Source organism: Synchiropus splendidus, chromosome 2, assembly GCF_027744825.2.
Source record: "Synchiropus splendidus isolate RoL2022-P1 chromosome 2, RoL_Sspl_1.0, whole genome shotgun sequence".
NCBI lineage: Eukaryota > Metazoa > Chordata > Actinopteri > Syngnathiformes > Callionymidae > Synchiropus > Synchiropus splendidus.
This window is the reverse complement of record NC_071335.1, coordinates 10,945,486-10,959,896: the sequence shown is the minus strand read 5'-3', so window position 1 is coordinate 10,959,896 and position 14,411 is coordinate 10,945,486. Positions and strand designations below refer to the sequence as shown.

At 46.8% G+C, this 14,411-nt stretch overlaps 1 protein-coding gene across 2 annotated transcripts in view; it reads left to right on the top strand.

Annotated features, from left to right (window-relative positions):
- Positions 1-343: 343 nt before the first annotated feature.
- Positions 344-14,411, top strand: part of LOC128753414 (protocadherin-7-like) — a 55,856-nt gene continuing 41,788 nt past the window's right edge. Inside the window, exons 1-4 of one of the 2 annotated variants that reach the window (XM_053855102.1) lie at positions 344-840; positions 1,009-2,711; positions 3,388-4,561; positions 13,598-14,374. In XM_053855102.1, coding sequence (XP_053711077.1) covers positions 1,315-2,711; positions 3,388-4,561; positions 13,598-14,374 — 3,348 coding nt within the window. In that variant the 5' untranslated portion in view covers positions 344-840; positions 1,009-1,314. Of the gene's footprint in view, positions 2,712-3,387; positions 4,562-13,597; positions 14,375-14,411 lie in introns of both variants that reach the window. The other variant, XM_053855101.1, reaches the window with a different exon arrangement.

Here is a 14,411-nt window from a genome sequence, read left to right as displayed (position 1 = left end):
GCGCAAAGTACTTTGCAGCACTGATCCTGTTCAGCAGACCGATGCTGCAATGCGCTCTTCTGTCCGAAAACATCCACCCCTCGTCAGCGGGGACTGACACGCGGCAGCTTGTGCTGCGAGATCAGGGGCTGAATGGCAGTTGAATGTTTCATTAATAGTAGGAAGTGGAATCTGAATGTGTGATTTCATTGAGCCCTTGCGCACTTGCCCCGCGGAAAACGCTGCGCCAGCATAAAAACTGACTCTTCAAGCCGGGACCACTCTTCCTCGCCTCCTTTGTCCTCTGTCAGAATATGTGAATAAAGATACACTCCCAGCAGGAGCTGTCAGGACGAAGCCAGTTCATCTCCCTCTATGACAGGAGTAGGGGGTGAGGTCTGTCCCTGCTAACCGACATACACACTGACGGCGACCCAACACCGCCTCTGCTGTCTCTCCCGTTACAGCTCAGCGATCCGGTTGCGTGGCCGTGGAAGTGTTGCAGCCGCAGAGAGGAGGAGGCGAGAGAAAGACTGCAGCATCAGTCCCGAGTAGTGCAGGTGAGAGGAGGGGAAAACAGGAAGAAGAGGAGGAGGAGGAGGCGCATGTTGAGGAGAGAGAGAGAGAGAGAGAGAATGCGGGACTCTTGGAGAAAGACGCATCCAGACTCGGTCCATCACCGAGCACATGCGCTTCACAGGAATAACTGCTGCTGATGAATCCCGGCGTCTGTTTTTGTTTACGCCTCGGAGAAAGCTGTCGCTAGTCCACTCTTCCCTGCCGCGATCAGGAACTATAGTTGTGAGAACTTAGTGGCGGAATCTTGGCACGTTTCTCCACTGCGGGAAAACCGGCGCTAAGGTAAGAACCAGCGGCGGAGACTTTTTTTTGTGAAAAAAGAAAGAAAGAAAAACTGCTCTCTTGTGCTGTATATCGCTTTCCACGGATGTTATTCTAAAAAGAAAAATCAATCGAAGAGCGTTGTCCCTTTTTTTTAACCCTCTTTTGTGTTGTGGTGCTGCATTGCAGTTTTGACTGAGAAACACGGGAGGAAAAAAAGCGCTGTCCCGAATGTGACTGGGATTTTTCTTGAAAACGAATAAGCGACTGACCGGACCGTTAAACAGATGCTGCTCCATGTGGACATTTTACTGAGCATCATGGACGTTCACTTCTCCTCGCGACGTCCTGTGAGCCGCGCTATAGTAGAAGTTGAATAAAACTTCACTCGGAAGCTTTTTGTCTGCTCTCGGTGACTCTTATCAAAGGAGGATAGAAGTGCCCACGCCGGGAGACTCGGTGAAACAGGAAGGGAATTACCAGAGGAGGGGAGCCATGCGGAGTCTTAGTGCAGAGGCTCTCAGCCTCCTGGTCTTGATTCTGCAGCTGCTGACTCAGCTACCCGGTGCAGACTCAGCTCTGAGGTACCGAGTTGCAGAGGAGGGACCCCCTGACGTCAAGATCGGCAACGTGGCCGCCGACCTGGGTCTCACTGCAGGTACAGGCAATGGGGATGTGACCTTTGCCCTGGAGAGCGGCTCCGAGTTCTTCAAGATTGACAATGTGACCGGGGAGCTTACCACAAGCCAGAGGCGCATCGACAGAGAGAAGCTGCCCCAGTGCCAGATGATTTTTGATGAAAACGAGTGCTTCTTGGACTTCGAGGTGTCGGTGATCGGACCCCTGCAGAGTTGGGTAGACTTGTTCGAAGGTCGCGTGGTCATCACAGATATCAACGACAACACGCCGTCGTTTCCGTCGCCTGTCCTCCAGCTCTCAGTTGAGGAGAACCGTCCAATAGGGACGCTTTATCTGCTGCCCACTGCCACGGATCGGGATTTTGGTCGAAATGGCATTGACCGTTACGAGTTGATCCAGGAAGGTGGCGCAACCTCAACCTCAGCGAGGCGTGCGGCGGGAGGAAGCCCTATGGCTGGACTTGGAGACAGAAGGGGAAGAAGCGGAGATATGAGTGTTGGAGCCAGGAGCAGTGTCTTTGAGCTTCAAGTAGCAGACATACCAGACGGAGAGAAGCAACCTCAGCTCATTGTGAAAGGCACATTAGATAGAGAGCAGAAGGACTCGTATGAGTTGATCCTTAAAGTTAGAGATGGAGGGAACCCCCCTCGCTCTTCTCAAGCGCTGCTGCGAGTCTCCATCACAGATGTGAATGACAACAGCCCTCAGTTTGAAAAATCCACGTATGAGGCAGAAATGGCCGAAAACGCCCCTCCTGGTACCCCGGTTCTCCAAGTCAGGGCTGCGGACCGCGACATTGGCGTCAACGGCCAAGTAGAGTACGTCCTTGGCGCTGCCACTGAATCCGTCAGGAGACTCTTGAGGCTGGACGAAGCCACGGGATGGTTGAGTGTTCTGCACAGGATCGACAGAGAAGAAGTGGCTCAGCTTCGGTTCACAGTGATGGCCCGAGACAGAGGTCAGCCTCCCCGCTCTGACCGGACCACGGTCATTCTGGCGGTCCGTGACGAAAACGACAATGTCCCAGTGGTAGAGATCAGGAAGATTGGTCGGATTCCTGTCCGAGATGGAGCAGCCTTGGTACCAGAGAACGTCCTGGTGGACACGCCTGTGGCCCTGGTGCAGGTGTCAGACCGAGACCAGGGAGAGAACGGAGCAGTGACCTGCACCGTCGTAGGAGATGTTCCATTCACACTGAAGCCAGCAGGAGAAACAGCCCTCCCACCTTTACCTGCTGATGAAGCTTTTGATAGGTAAGACCTCCTCTTTAATCCAAGACTTATGGTGTCCAAAACAATCCGTCATTATACTTAAAAGATTGTCTAGTTCAATAACTAATACAGAAACACACTCAGTCTTCAATCCCTGGTGCAAATGTGACTGTGGAGAATACTTTGACAGCCCACAGTTTCCTTTCATATGTGCCCACTGATGGGCAGGCAAGATGTCCTCCTGCGTTTCATGTGATGGCAGTTGACCCTGGATGCCAGAATAGCTGCATAATGTAATGCTCTAGCTCTCAACTGCTCTGGGTTTGACTCATTCTTTGATAAGCCATTACCCAAAATGAAAAAAAAAATCAACCTGACAAGGTCACCAGCTAGATACAGTTTTATTGTTACTTCACCCAGACATTTTGAAGCTGGTGTCTCATTACTATATTTCTATACAAGTTGGGATTATTGCAGTGACATAGAAGATTGTGATTTTAAGCTCATCTTATTACACTCATTTTCATGAGTTCAACTGGCATTTTTAAATTGTCTGCTCCAATGTGTTTTGTAGAGTAAATTAACACAAAGAATCTCTGGAATCTATGAATCATTATCTGTTTAATTATTATCATTTGTAATTTAGTCTGCTATTAACCCCCTAGTTTTAACATAAATTATTGGAATTAAGTCTTTGTTTTTGTTATTCATTCCACAGAAACAAGAAGAAGTACTTTTTGCACACCTCTGCCCTGCTTGACTACGAGCTAACCAAAGAGTACAGCGTCACCATCGTGGCCGTGGACTCAGGAAGCCCCAGTCTATCCAGCAACAGCTCCCTGATGGTGCGAGTGGTCGACATCAATGACCATGCTCCAAACTTTGCTCAAAGTCTCATGGAGGTCCACTTTGCTGAGAACAACTCCCCGGGTGAAAGGGTCCTGACTGTAGTCGCCACAGATTCGGATAGTGGTAAAAATGCCGAGATAGCGTATTCTCTTGACCCTGCAGCCAACTCCCCGTTTTACATCGACCCAGATAATGGAGATATCCGTGCGTCTGGCGTTCTGGATAGGGAACAGCGGGAGAGGTACGAACTACGCGTCATCGCCAAAGACAAGGGCACGCCAGCTCTACAGAGCTCCGCGACAGTTGTGGTTCAAGTCACTGACCGCAATGACAACGCGCCAAAGTTTGTTCAGGAACTGTTTACGTTCTACGTCAAAGAGAACCTGCTCGCCAACAGCCCGGTTGGAATGGTCACCGTGACCGATGCTGATGAGGGAGAGAACGCTGAGCTCAGTCTGTTTGTAGAGCTGGATGGAGTCGATGGGAAGACAGCGGAGAGAGTGCCGGCAGAAAATGGAGAGAAAGAGCGGCAGGAAGTATTCTCAATAGAAAACAACACAGGGACCATCTTCTCCACCTTGTCCTTTGACCGCGAAAAGCGTTCCACTTACACCTTCCGCGTCCGAGCTGTTGATGGAGGAGAGCCACGCAAAACTGCCACCGCCACCGTCTCGCTGTTTGTCACAGATGAGAACGACAACGCTCCCTCGATTACGTCTCCAGCCAACGATTCCTACACCCTCCTTCCACCCGCCAGCAGCGCCCGCACCATCGTGAGGACTGTAACCGCCATAGACTCGGACACTGGCCCAAATGCTGACCTTCATTATGCCCTGGTCGGAGGAAACCCATTCAGGCTGTTTGAGATTGGCCACACTAATGGAGTGATCACACTAGCGGAACCCCTGGAGCGCCGCCACAGAGGTCTGCACCGTCTTGTCATCAGGGTGAACGACAGTGGGATCCCATCGCTGTGTGCCACGGCCCTCGTCCACGTCTTCATCAATGAGACCTTGATCAACGCTACCCTGGTGGATGCACAGGTAACTTTGATGCTTCTTACTGAGTCAGTTGATGCTGGAGGAACTATTAACACAAATATTACCTGAAATGATCCATGCTCCACATTTTATTAACTCCCTCAGGGAGATTTGAAGAAATGGAAAAAGTTGAGAGTGATTAAATATTGGTGGTGTGTGGCTTTAGGACGGTTTTGAATGTTCATCATTCACTTCCTTCCGCTGCTCCTGCTCCATTCAAAACTAGCTAAAATGGCAACTTTGATTTTAAAGCACACAGAGTAGAGTGAAACCACACATTAAAAACAATGTTCCTGTGACTGGTGACTAAATATTATGGTATTTCAGAGCTGGTGGGAACAACCCTTCCAAGCTACTGGGTGAAACGCATGAAGAACAGTTGCCAGTGTAACATGGGAATCTCACTCCTATTAACAGTGAAAGCGTCTCTACAGAGGGTGATGACGACTTCATAAGATTCAAATCACCCATTACAATTGTCCCCAACAAATGCGCTAATCGATTCCCGGCGACAGCCTTGACTGATGGATGACCCTAAAACTGATGTTATCTTAATGTTGAGCTAGTCTACCTGACAGCACACCATGGAACCAAACAGTCAATTCTACATACACCAGTTCAGCAGCGACAGCTATTGAGACAAAGCGAAGTAACGCTAGTATGCAAATGAAAATACTATAAGAACCGTAGGTATTTTTTAACTATGCATTGAAAACATAGTCTTTCTGCTGGGATAATGTGGTGCATATGACTTGGAAAAGCGAGTGAGATAAATATTGATGGAATCCTGGGTGAGTTTGTGTTGTGAGGCAGAGGACGCTGGGAAGGCCTGTCCCAGTTTTAGCCTTGTATTACACGGCAGGTTGAAGTAAGATCATTTCAACAGTTGTACCTCTGCTGGGCTACTTCACAATAGACCTGAATATTGATGGGCTGTGCATGTAGAAGGCTGCTTGAAGGACTTGACTTTTCAGTCAACAACAGGGCAACTGCACAACACGTGAAATATTGGAAACAAACTTGTCTCCAATAATGTTCAAACTCCTTGTGGGCCTCTCGTGCTGAGGACTTCACAGGGAGATTAGAGAGGCCTCACAGATTCCCACTGGGGTGCAGAGGTAATTGACTTGACTCAAAGACATTACTTGGATACCACAAATAACTCCAACAGTGAGATTTGACTCGTTTCTTTCCTTTGACCTAATTCTGCAAATCAAGTGAGCATTTCTTAATACTTGAAGTTAGCAGATGTACTCTCACCGACAGTGTTTTAAGTAACACAATTATTTTGGAAGTGTGGGTTTTCACTGTCTCTCCGTTCCAGTGTTCAGGGAACTTTCACGTTGAGAGGAAAGCTTCAGCTCCCATGCCTGTGCATGAACTGTGACGTTGATTGCGGAGGACTAAAATAGCTCCAGGCCATTTTAGAAGAAAAACAACTGCCCTGTCTTTTTTTTTTTTTTTAAAAAGGTCAGATAATTTTTTGTCATGTTTGCACCCCTGAATATTATTCATTTGTTTTAACTCACGTCCATATCTTTCATAAAATCCCTGTTTCAATCTGAACTCATCTTATACGCCCAGCAGAGTTCTACATGCATTTCAATGCAAGCTAATAACCAACAATGCATGTTAACCTACTGTTCAAAACAGGCTCCCAAGTGGAGATTACAAATGTCAAGAATCGATCTGGAAAATTCTTAAAAAGTGATAGAGGATGGAGTGGAATTTGCGTGTGAATGTTACTGCTTCAAGAAGAAAACCGCTCTGTCTCCTGTGTTGCGAGTCAGTGGTTGTATTTTGAAGCTAGAAGCAGAGCTGCCTTGTGCTAATATTCATTAATAGTTTCCACTACATGGAAACAATTGGAGCGCACCGCCATGGCCTAAATGAAAAGCCTTCAAAATAGCGATCTCTTTGTTAAAGATTAAAAGTTATCACGTGATCCAACACATTAAAAGTAAAAGAAAACTTCGGAACCACATTCGTGTTTGCATAATGCATCATACATACAAACATGATGATGGTGGTTTTCAGCTTGTTTTTAATGGAAAAAAGATCATAACTATTAACTCGCAGAAATAAAGTCGCACATCCGGTTGGATTTATGAGGAAACAGGTGACCAGGCAGGTGAGCTACAGGTTGGTAAGAGATTCACTCCTCATCAAAATAAAAACTTTATAGTATTCAATAAATGTCAAAACTCCTCCGATGCTTCCTTGTTTCTCTGTCAGATCGCCTCCAGATTGACTGCATTCCAGTCATTTTATTTTGTTTTTCTTTTTTTTTGGTTTAGTTGTTTATTTTGGGGGGGGTATAGGAGGCACTGCTCCGATTGTTTCGTCTGACCCGCCCACCCGGATCATGACATTTTGATGCAGGCTTTGTCTGCTCATCGAAACTCCAATGCGTCAACATGCAACGTGGAAGGCTGCCTTCAGGGTCAGCTGACGACGCCACAGACCACTTGCAAACAACAGTATATTATGCCGTGCGTGTGAGAATTGGTTGAGTAAAATAGATGACACTTTCTGTCGTCTCAGTGAAAGCACAAATGTGGATTATGACATACCTCCGGTATCTTGTTTTTATTTTTTTACTATGCTGAACAAACTCCTGCTACGACTGAATTGAGCATCTGTGTTTCTAGTTCAGGAATCCCCTTTGATGTTTATGTTTTCGAGCAACTCAGCTTCTGCCTCGATTATCCGCAAGCGTTGAACTCATTCGCAAAACTATCAATTCAAGATTGGATCCTAAAATTCCATGTGTCCATCCTATCCAAGGTCAGGGCGTGGGGACTGCAGGCAGGGAAATTTAGTCTCCCCTGAAACCTCCTGCTGCTCATTTTGGGAATTCCAAGGCGTTCCCAGGCCAACTAAGAGACACTGACTCGGGTTCCCAGTTAGACATGCCAGAAGCAGCTCACGAGGGAGGCCGTCTGATAAGATGCCCAAGCTACCCCAAGAGTGGCGGTTCTACCTTGAGTCTTCATTGTAAGGAAAAGTCAAGCAACCCTGAGACGAAGACTTTAGCCACTTGTTCTTTCTCGCCACAGTTGGTGACCATGGGTCAAATGGTATATGGGGAGATTTCCTCCCCCAGCATTTAAAATGTACTTGGCATTTTAAGAAGTGGTCAAGGTCCAGTTTCAGATGGAAACAACCGCTCCTACCCCACAAGTTTCCTCATCGCTGGAGTTTTGTTAGTTGAACTCGGAACCTCTTGGGCCCTGAATTCTACCAGTCGTATGTGAATTTTGAAAGACACATGGCTCACGCTGTTGATCTTATAATGGATTAGCATTTTGTAAGTGCACAAGTCAGTCAGGAGAGTGAGTGCCGTGGAACTGTGCAGTAGCCATGTGGTCGTAACTGCTGTCAGTGTTGTGAACACCAGAGTATAGTCTGTCCCGGCAGGTGTAGAAAGACAATATTAATGGCAATATGCACCATGGCTGAGTCATTGATCAGACGTCACTGAGGAGAGAACACCTCCATCTCACAATGAAGTCAAACAGAGCGGTGGATGAATGCCAGGAGTAATTAGAGAAAGAGAACACCCGCTCGTGCTGCAGCGACAGGCTTTGTTCGGTGAATGCAACAGTTGTGCGGTGACCACATGCTCTGGTTCTGCCCACAGCGCAATGACCTCCAACCAAGATACTGTCAATATGTTTTTACAGTTTCTCTGAAGCTGAACAAGCCGAGTTGTGTTGAGGCAAATGGGCAACATCAATAGCAAAAGCAAGAATGAGGTTGGTAAGGTGACAATATTGAGATATCAATGTTTCAGTGAAAAAGTAGTCAGTGATGCAGAGTGTCTTTGAGTCCTTTGGCTGAGTCAGTTATGAAGCCCAAAGCACGCTGCTTTAGTAAGTTGTAATGAACAGACAGTACAGTCATTTAAATAGATTTCTTTTTACCATAACAGACATAATGTTTTGTATTTCTTTCTCTGCAATACAGGTTATAACATTGTCATAGCCCGTAACAAAGCAGTTCCTGACCAAGGAGGCCTGATTATCTTGTCTATGGTCAGGTTATCATATAAGACAGTCCTGTGGTCTGAGTTGTGTTAAGAGTGTCCTGATGATCTGAAGTGTTAAAGGTGTTGAGTGTTGTCAGAGAACACTGGTCCTGACTCAGAACGGAATGTAGCCAATTGAAGCGGTCCGACAGAAACCAGGAAGCAATGGGGGAGAGTTCGACGTTGATTCAATTGATGATCACTAGCTTCCGTCGTGAGACGTAGATTTCATGTCTCAAATCCCATATGCTGTTGTCCCCATCTAGTCCAGTCCTTCTGGGGTCCAAGTGGCATGTGCAAACTTTAGTTCCTCAACCAATGTTTTGTTCCTGGTACAAAGTCATAATGATTATTCGCATGTATTATTGAGCATCATGTGATATGTGAGACTTGGAGGATGAACTTCGAGATCAGTGGTGGGACAGAACCCTACGTGTTGTGTGCTGCCTAAAAATTATAAGGGTGCACCAAAGACATTACGATCAACGCCAGGTTTTTTTGTCTCCATGTGAGCGTTCTCTTCAGATTTACAACCTTTTTGTGTGGAACCCGCTTCAGTGAGTGTGGGGAGTGGTGCTAAACTTGTCTTGATCAAAGCATCAGCATCCCTGGTGACACGACACAGGAGAAAAAAAGGCTTTTTGGAGTGTGGCCGAGATATATGGTGGCGTCAGGCACAAGTGGAACAAATCTCTGAGAGCAGATCGGAGGATTCCAATGGGAGTTTGGGATGCATCAAAGGGCTTTGTTTGGAAAGCACAGTATCGGTGGCTGAACACTTTACGGCACAGTGGCTGACCAGGCTCACAGGCTTCACTCAGCAATGCATTTGACTGGCTATGTATAGCTTCCTCTGAGAGCCGCATGTCCTCCCCTCCCTCTCAGGCAAAGATGCTGAGTTTCCCTTGAGCCAACCACATTTAATTGTTGCAATGCATCTTGATACATCAGACATCAGTTACGTCCTAATTGTATTTGCGCACAACAAGTCAACATTATACTGCTTGTTTTTTCCCGGCACACGATAACATTTTTGAAAAATATGCAAGAGACATACCAAACAGAATGGAACGGAAGACTGCAGGCAAAACAAGAAGTGGAGAACCAACACAGCTCTCCTGCAAGAGACTCAGCCCAACTCAGAGATTGAAAGTGATGAAACAATGTTATATCCTTAGCCAGGGGCCAGAAGAAGTGAAGTGAATAATGTTGGGCTGTATGACTAAAGCTAATGGGGCTGTGACGGGCGAGTGTGTGAGAAGCATTGACCGCAGTGTGATGAGGACTGCAGCTTAGAGACATTTTATTTAGTTTTGCAAACCGAGGGGCAGCCTGTCACCTTGCTCCCTGTCTCTCTGTAATTCATTCTTCAAAGCCGCATTACCTATCACCCACCTTCAGAATGCGTTTGGGATTACATGACTACATAATTCCAGGTCTTGACAGGCCAAAGAAATTGGCATATGAGCCCTGGAACGAGGTGTCAGCGCTGCTCCGGCGAACGGCTGAGTAACAGTTTACAGTTTGAGGAGTAATTTCCCAGTCTATACACACTAAAGATATGTGTGTAGGTGAGCGTGTGTGTACACTCGTGTTTTTTAACGGCAAGCACAGTTGCTATTTTTTCACTCTGTTAATATTTATGAGCCATGTCTGCATTGGCAGAGTGGCTCTGACCACCGTAAGTCAACAGGATCATTGTCTCCCGCCAAGCGAGACTCCACATCCAGTAATGGCTGTTTGTGTTTCACCATAACCCACTTTCTTATAATGATCCTTTTAGTTCTTTTCGATTGCAGAGGGTGTGGGAGTGTGTACACTGTAGCAACAATTATAACTGAAGCCTCTGAAGTTATGAGTGTTTTGTGAAATTACGTTTTCAGGTTCACACATGAGTTAATTATCTGTATCACAGTGTGCGCAAGGACGTGATGCTTGTCAAAGAAGAAGCACCGACAACAACTCGACCTTACATCTACTACCGTGCCAGTGATAGTAATGGTACTAATTGCCTAAAAAGTCCTCCTGTTAGTGTAGTATCCTCCCCTCTTGTCAACGCAGATACCACTCACTCACTGAAGGAAGCCTTTTCTGTGATATTTTAGTGTATTTTATACCTTACCTCTTATGTCAAACATGACCAGCCATGTTGAAGGATGAATACAAACTCCTTTATAGTTGTTCAATTGTTGCCGTTCCTATTGGGGCTTTTAGTGTACGACATGTAATGGGAGTTATTTATGAAATATAGCAGAAATAATGTTGCTGAACAACGTCATTTGAGTTTGACAAGCAGAAGAAAAGAAATGAAAAGCCAAATCAACCAAGAATCAAATGCAGTTGAAGCACCAAGGTTTTCAACTGCCACTGAAGCTTCTGAATGCTCAAGGTCATCTTTTTCCTCCTCCTGCTTGACTTATGAAATAATTCTGCTCAACACATTATACAGTAATATAGCATATGTGCTGTTATGAGGGGATTTTGTGAGTTACTGTTGCGTAGTTGAAGCTATTTGTGTGATAGTACAGGTTGTCTTCTGTGCTACAATGGCTTGTGTGGACCGAGAGGTCTCGATAATGTCGGATAGTTAACCGCATAACCGACCCAATCCAGGTCCAAGCCCACAAGCGCTGCTCTAAAGCAAGCAAGCCATTGTTGTTTATGTTACCAAAAACAAGAAAAATCAGTGACCAAGAATTGCCATCGAAGAAATATTAGAAATAATATAAATAAATTATCATTTAGTCATAATTTTTGAAATCATACAAAGTGTCGGTGCTTTGTCTACTATGATGAAAAACCTTATTTCATAGGCTAATACTACTCACTAATACTTTGAATGTTTTACAATTTGTTGATGGTCCCTAACTGATGCAGGGTCGTAGCATTAGCGCTGTCTGAGAGAGTGTGTCCGCAATCAGTGAACCCTAATCCATGGAAGGGGACGCTGCCGCCAATACCGGAGCAGATGTCAGTCAAATATCCACCTATTTTCACCATGGTGCTTCGCCGAGGCACCAGCGCAGCGGGAGACCTGCGTGTGATGATATGAACCAAGGCAGACGACCGCTTCAGAGAACCGATGTGGACCACTGCATCTCCGATCCTCCGAGTGTCTGGATCGGAGTCGACAGTCACGGTCTTATCACATTCATGTACGCAAGTCCACTGCAGCGAATGAGCCGTGTGTTTATCGAATTTATCGTGATTTGCAAAATTGCCATCGAGGGGATTGTTTTTGGCGGTATATCGTGAATAATATGATGTCGTCCATCCCTAGGTGGAACCCAAATATTGAAATGTTTTCATGGAAAGCTACTTATGTGCGTGTCCTGCATGTGTCCTGCCAGACATCACAGCAGAGGTTTTGGTTTCTCAAACCCATTGGCGTCATTAAACAAGTCAAACACATAAATAACCAGTTGAACAAACCAACACATCAAGACGATCACCCGTAACTGTCACTTCAATAGCATGTGTGTACTTGCGAGCAGTTTATCAGTACAGTTTCTAGTACTTCTATTTTCCTAATGATCAGCCCCAGCCAGAGCAGGCAGGCTGACAACTGCCACCGTGGCTGAAAGAATGAATGAAGCAGTGCCACGTCATTGCTTCACCGCCCACGTCCCCTCAAAAGGGGCCTAGACTCGGCAGGGCACAAGACATGCTTGGGGATAAGGGACCTGTTACCGGACTGCCTGAGATGAACCTGCTCGGTGGAAACACAGCGTAATTGATCCAGCCTGCTTTTCAGATCCAGACAAGCCAATTCTTAGAGGAAGGTTTGGGTTGAAATGATATGTGTCCCATTGCTGAATCAATTTCACCAGCCTGCTACATTTTCGCACTGAGAGATTATTTTGGAACAAAAATCAAAAGGCGAGCAACCGAATTCGAGCAACAGGCAGAAGCAGGATATGGCTGAATTGCTCTTAATGCTCCACGGGCTCCAACCTGTCCATCTGTCTAATTTTCAGTGCAGAAAATTGGAATAACAAAGCCTTCACAAATGCACACCCCCGCTGTCTTCCACAAAGGAGACACTGTTTATTGATGAGACAATAGATGTGTTTGCAGTAGGAGGCAGTTAAAGCATGTCTTTATTTGCACGCTCATCCCTCGTCATTATCGTCTCTGATTTTGCAGCCCGGTCACTTTCCACGTTCCCATGCTCCGCAGCTCCCTGCTCCTCAACCGAAGCAGATTTAGCACGATTTAGCTGAGCTAAAAAAGGGAATTATGAATTCCGTGACACTGTGTTTTGTGAGCCTCCCGCACAAGTGCTCAGTGGGAAAGTTTAATTAAGTTGAAGATGCTGTTTGATGTTTCTCTGTGACTGACGCCCACTGGGTCATCTTTTATAGTCGCTGCTGTAAGAGAATCCTCTTTTTCATGATGTGAAACCATTTTTCACTGCCCTGGTGATTGCCGTCATTGCGTCACAAATATCTAACAGATAACAGAAACACATTCAGCGTCGCGCCGGCTCGATTATGGGCAATCAAACACGAGGACAGCTCATACAATGGCTGCTTTTATTCCATGCTGTATGGGCATTCTTCACTTCCTCTGAACGAAAACTGCCACCTCGATGAAATAGAAAGAGTTGAAGTCATGCTTGGTATGTGGCGTTCGTGTATATGCTGCGGAAATGTCAATGCAGTTCACGCAAAAAGGCGGTTTTAGCGTGTCACGTCCCAAGTAGCTGGGATTCACTCCGGCCGTGCAGAAGCCCATAAGTGGTGGAGAATAGAAAATGTGCAGGAAAAAGGAACTAAAAAGTGACTAATAAACTTGAGAACAGTCCTTGACATTGGAGCTGAGGGAGAATGCAACACAAAAATAGCTTGAGGAGGAAACTGTACGACTTCAAAGATGCCAGGAATGTTGTGATTCCCATCACTCATCTCAGTCACTCAGACTTATCTAGCTATTTTAAGTCACGTTGTCTTCTTCATATCTGTTAATCATTATCCGTCTGTCCTCTTTCTGACTTTGTGTCGTTGCAGGTGGCCCGCAGTCTGCTGGCTCCTCTGTCCTTAGACATCGCAGGTGACCCAGATAATGAGCGGGCGTTAGGAAAGCAGCGGCTCAGCGTAGCCATTGGTGTCCTAGCTGGAGCGGCAGCTGTCATCCTGGTCATTCTTCTTGTGGTCACAGCCCGACAGTGCGGCGCTCAAGGTAAGAATGGCTATGAGGCTGGCAAGAAGGAGCCCGAGGAGGATTTCTTCAGTCCACCAGGGGCGCAGCCTCAAGCTGTTCGCGGAGGAACGTCAGATCGTGGGCGCAAACCTCGGCGGGACAAAAGAAACGGAAGTGGCAACAGCACTGGAGCTGGCGGCAAATCCGACAGGTCGCTGTACAGCGGCATCGTCACAGTGAATGGACTGCGCCGCCACGCCAACGATGACGACGAGGAGGATCTAAGCAGTGCTAGTGAGCGTCTGGCCGCCCGCTATTGTGCTGTGGAGGGTGACCCCAGCAGCCCACGGATGGTCGGCAGCAGGAGGCACCAGTCCAGTCCAGATCTGGCAAGGCACTATAAATCCAGCTCGCCGCTCCCTGCAGTCAACCTACAACCGCACTCGCCACCAGCTGAGGGGAAGAAGCACCAAGCAGTCCAGGAGCTGCCACCCTCCAACACCTTTGTGGGCAGTGGGGGCTGCGTGGGGAGTACTGGATCCAGTAGCAGCAGTAGCGGCAGTGGCAACGCTGACGCCATGTCCCTGGGATCTGACCAGTGCTCCGAGTATGGTTGCCAGACCGGAACCAAATACAACAAACAGGTAAGAGATCAAACAACACGTGCCGGCCCTCAGACAA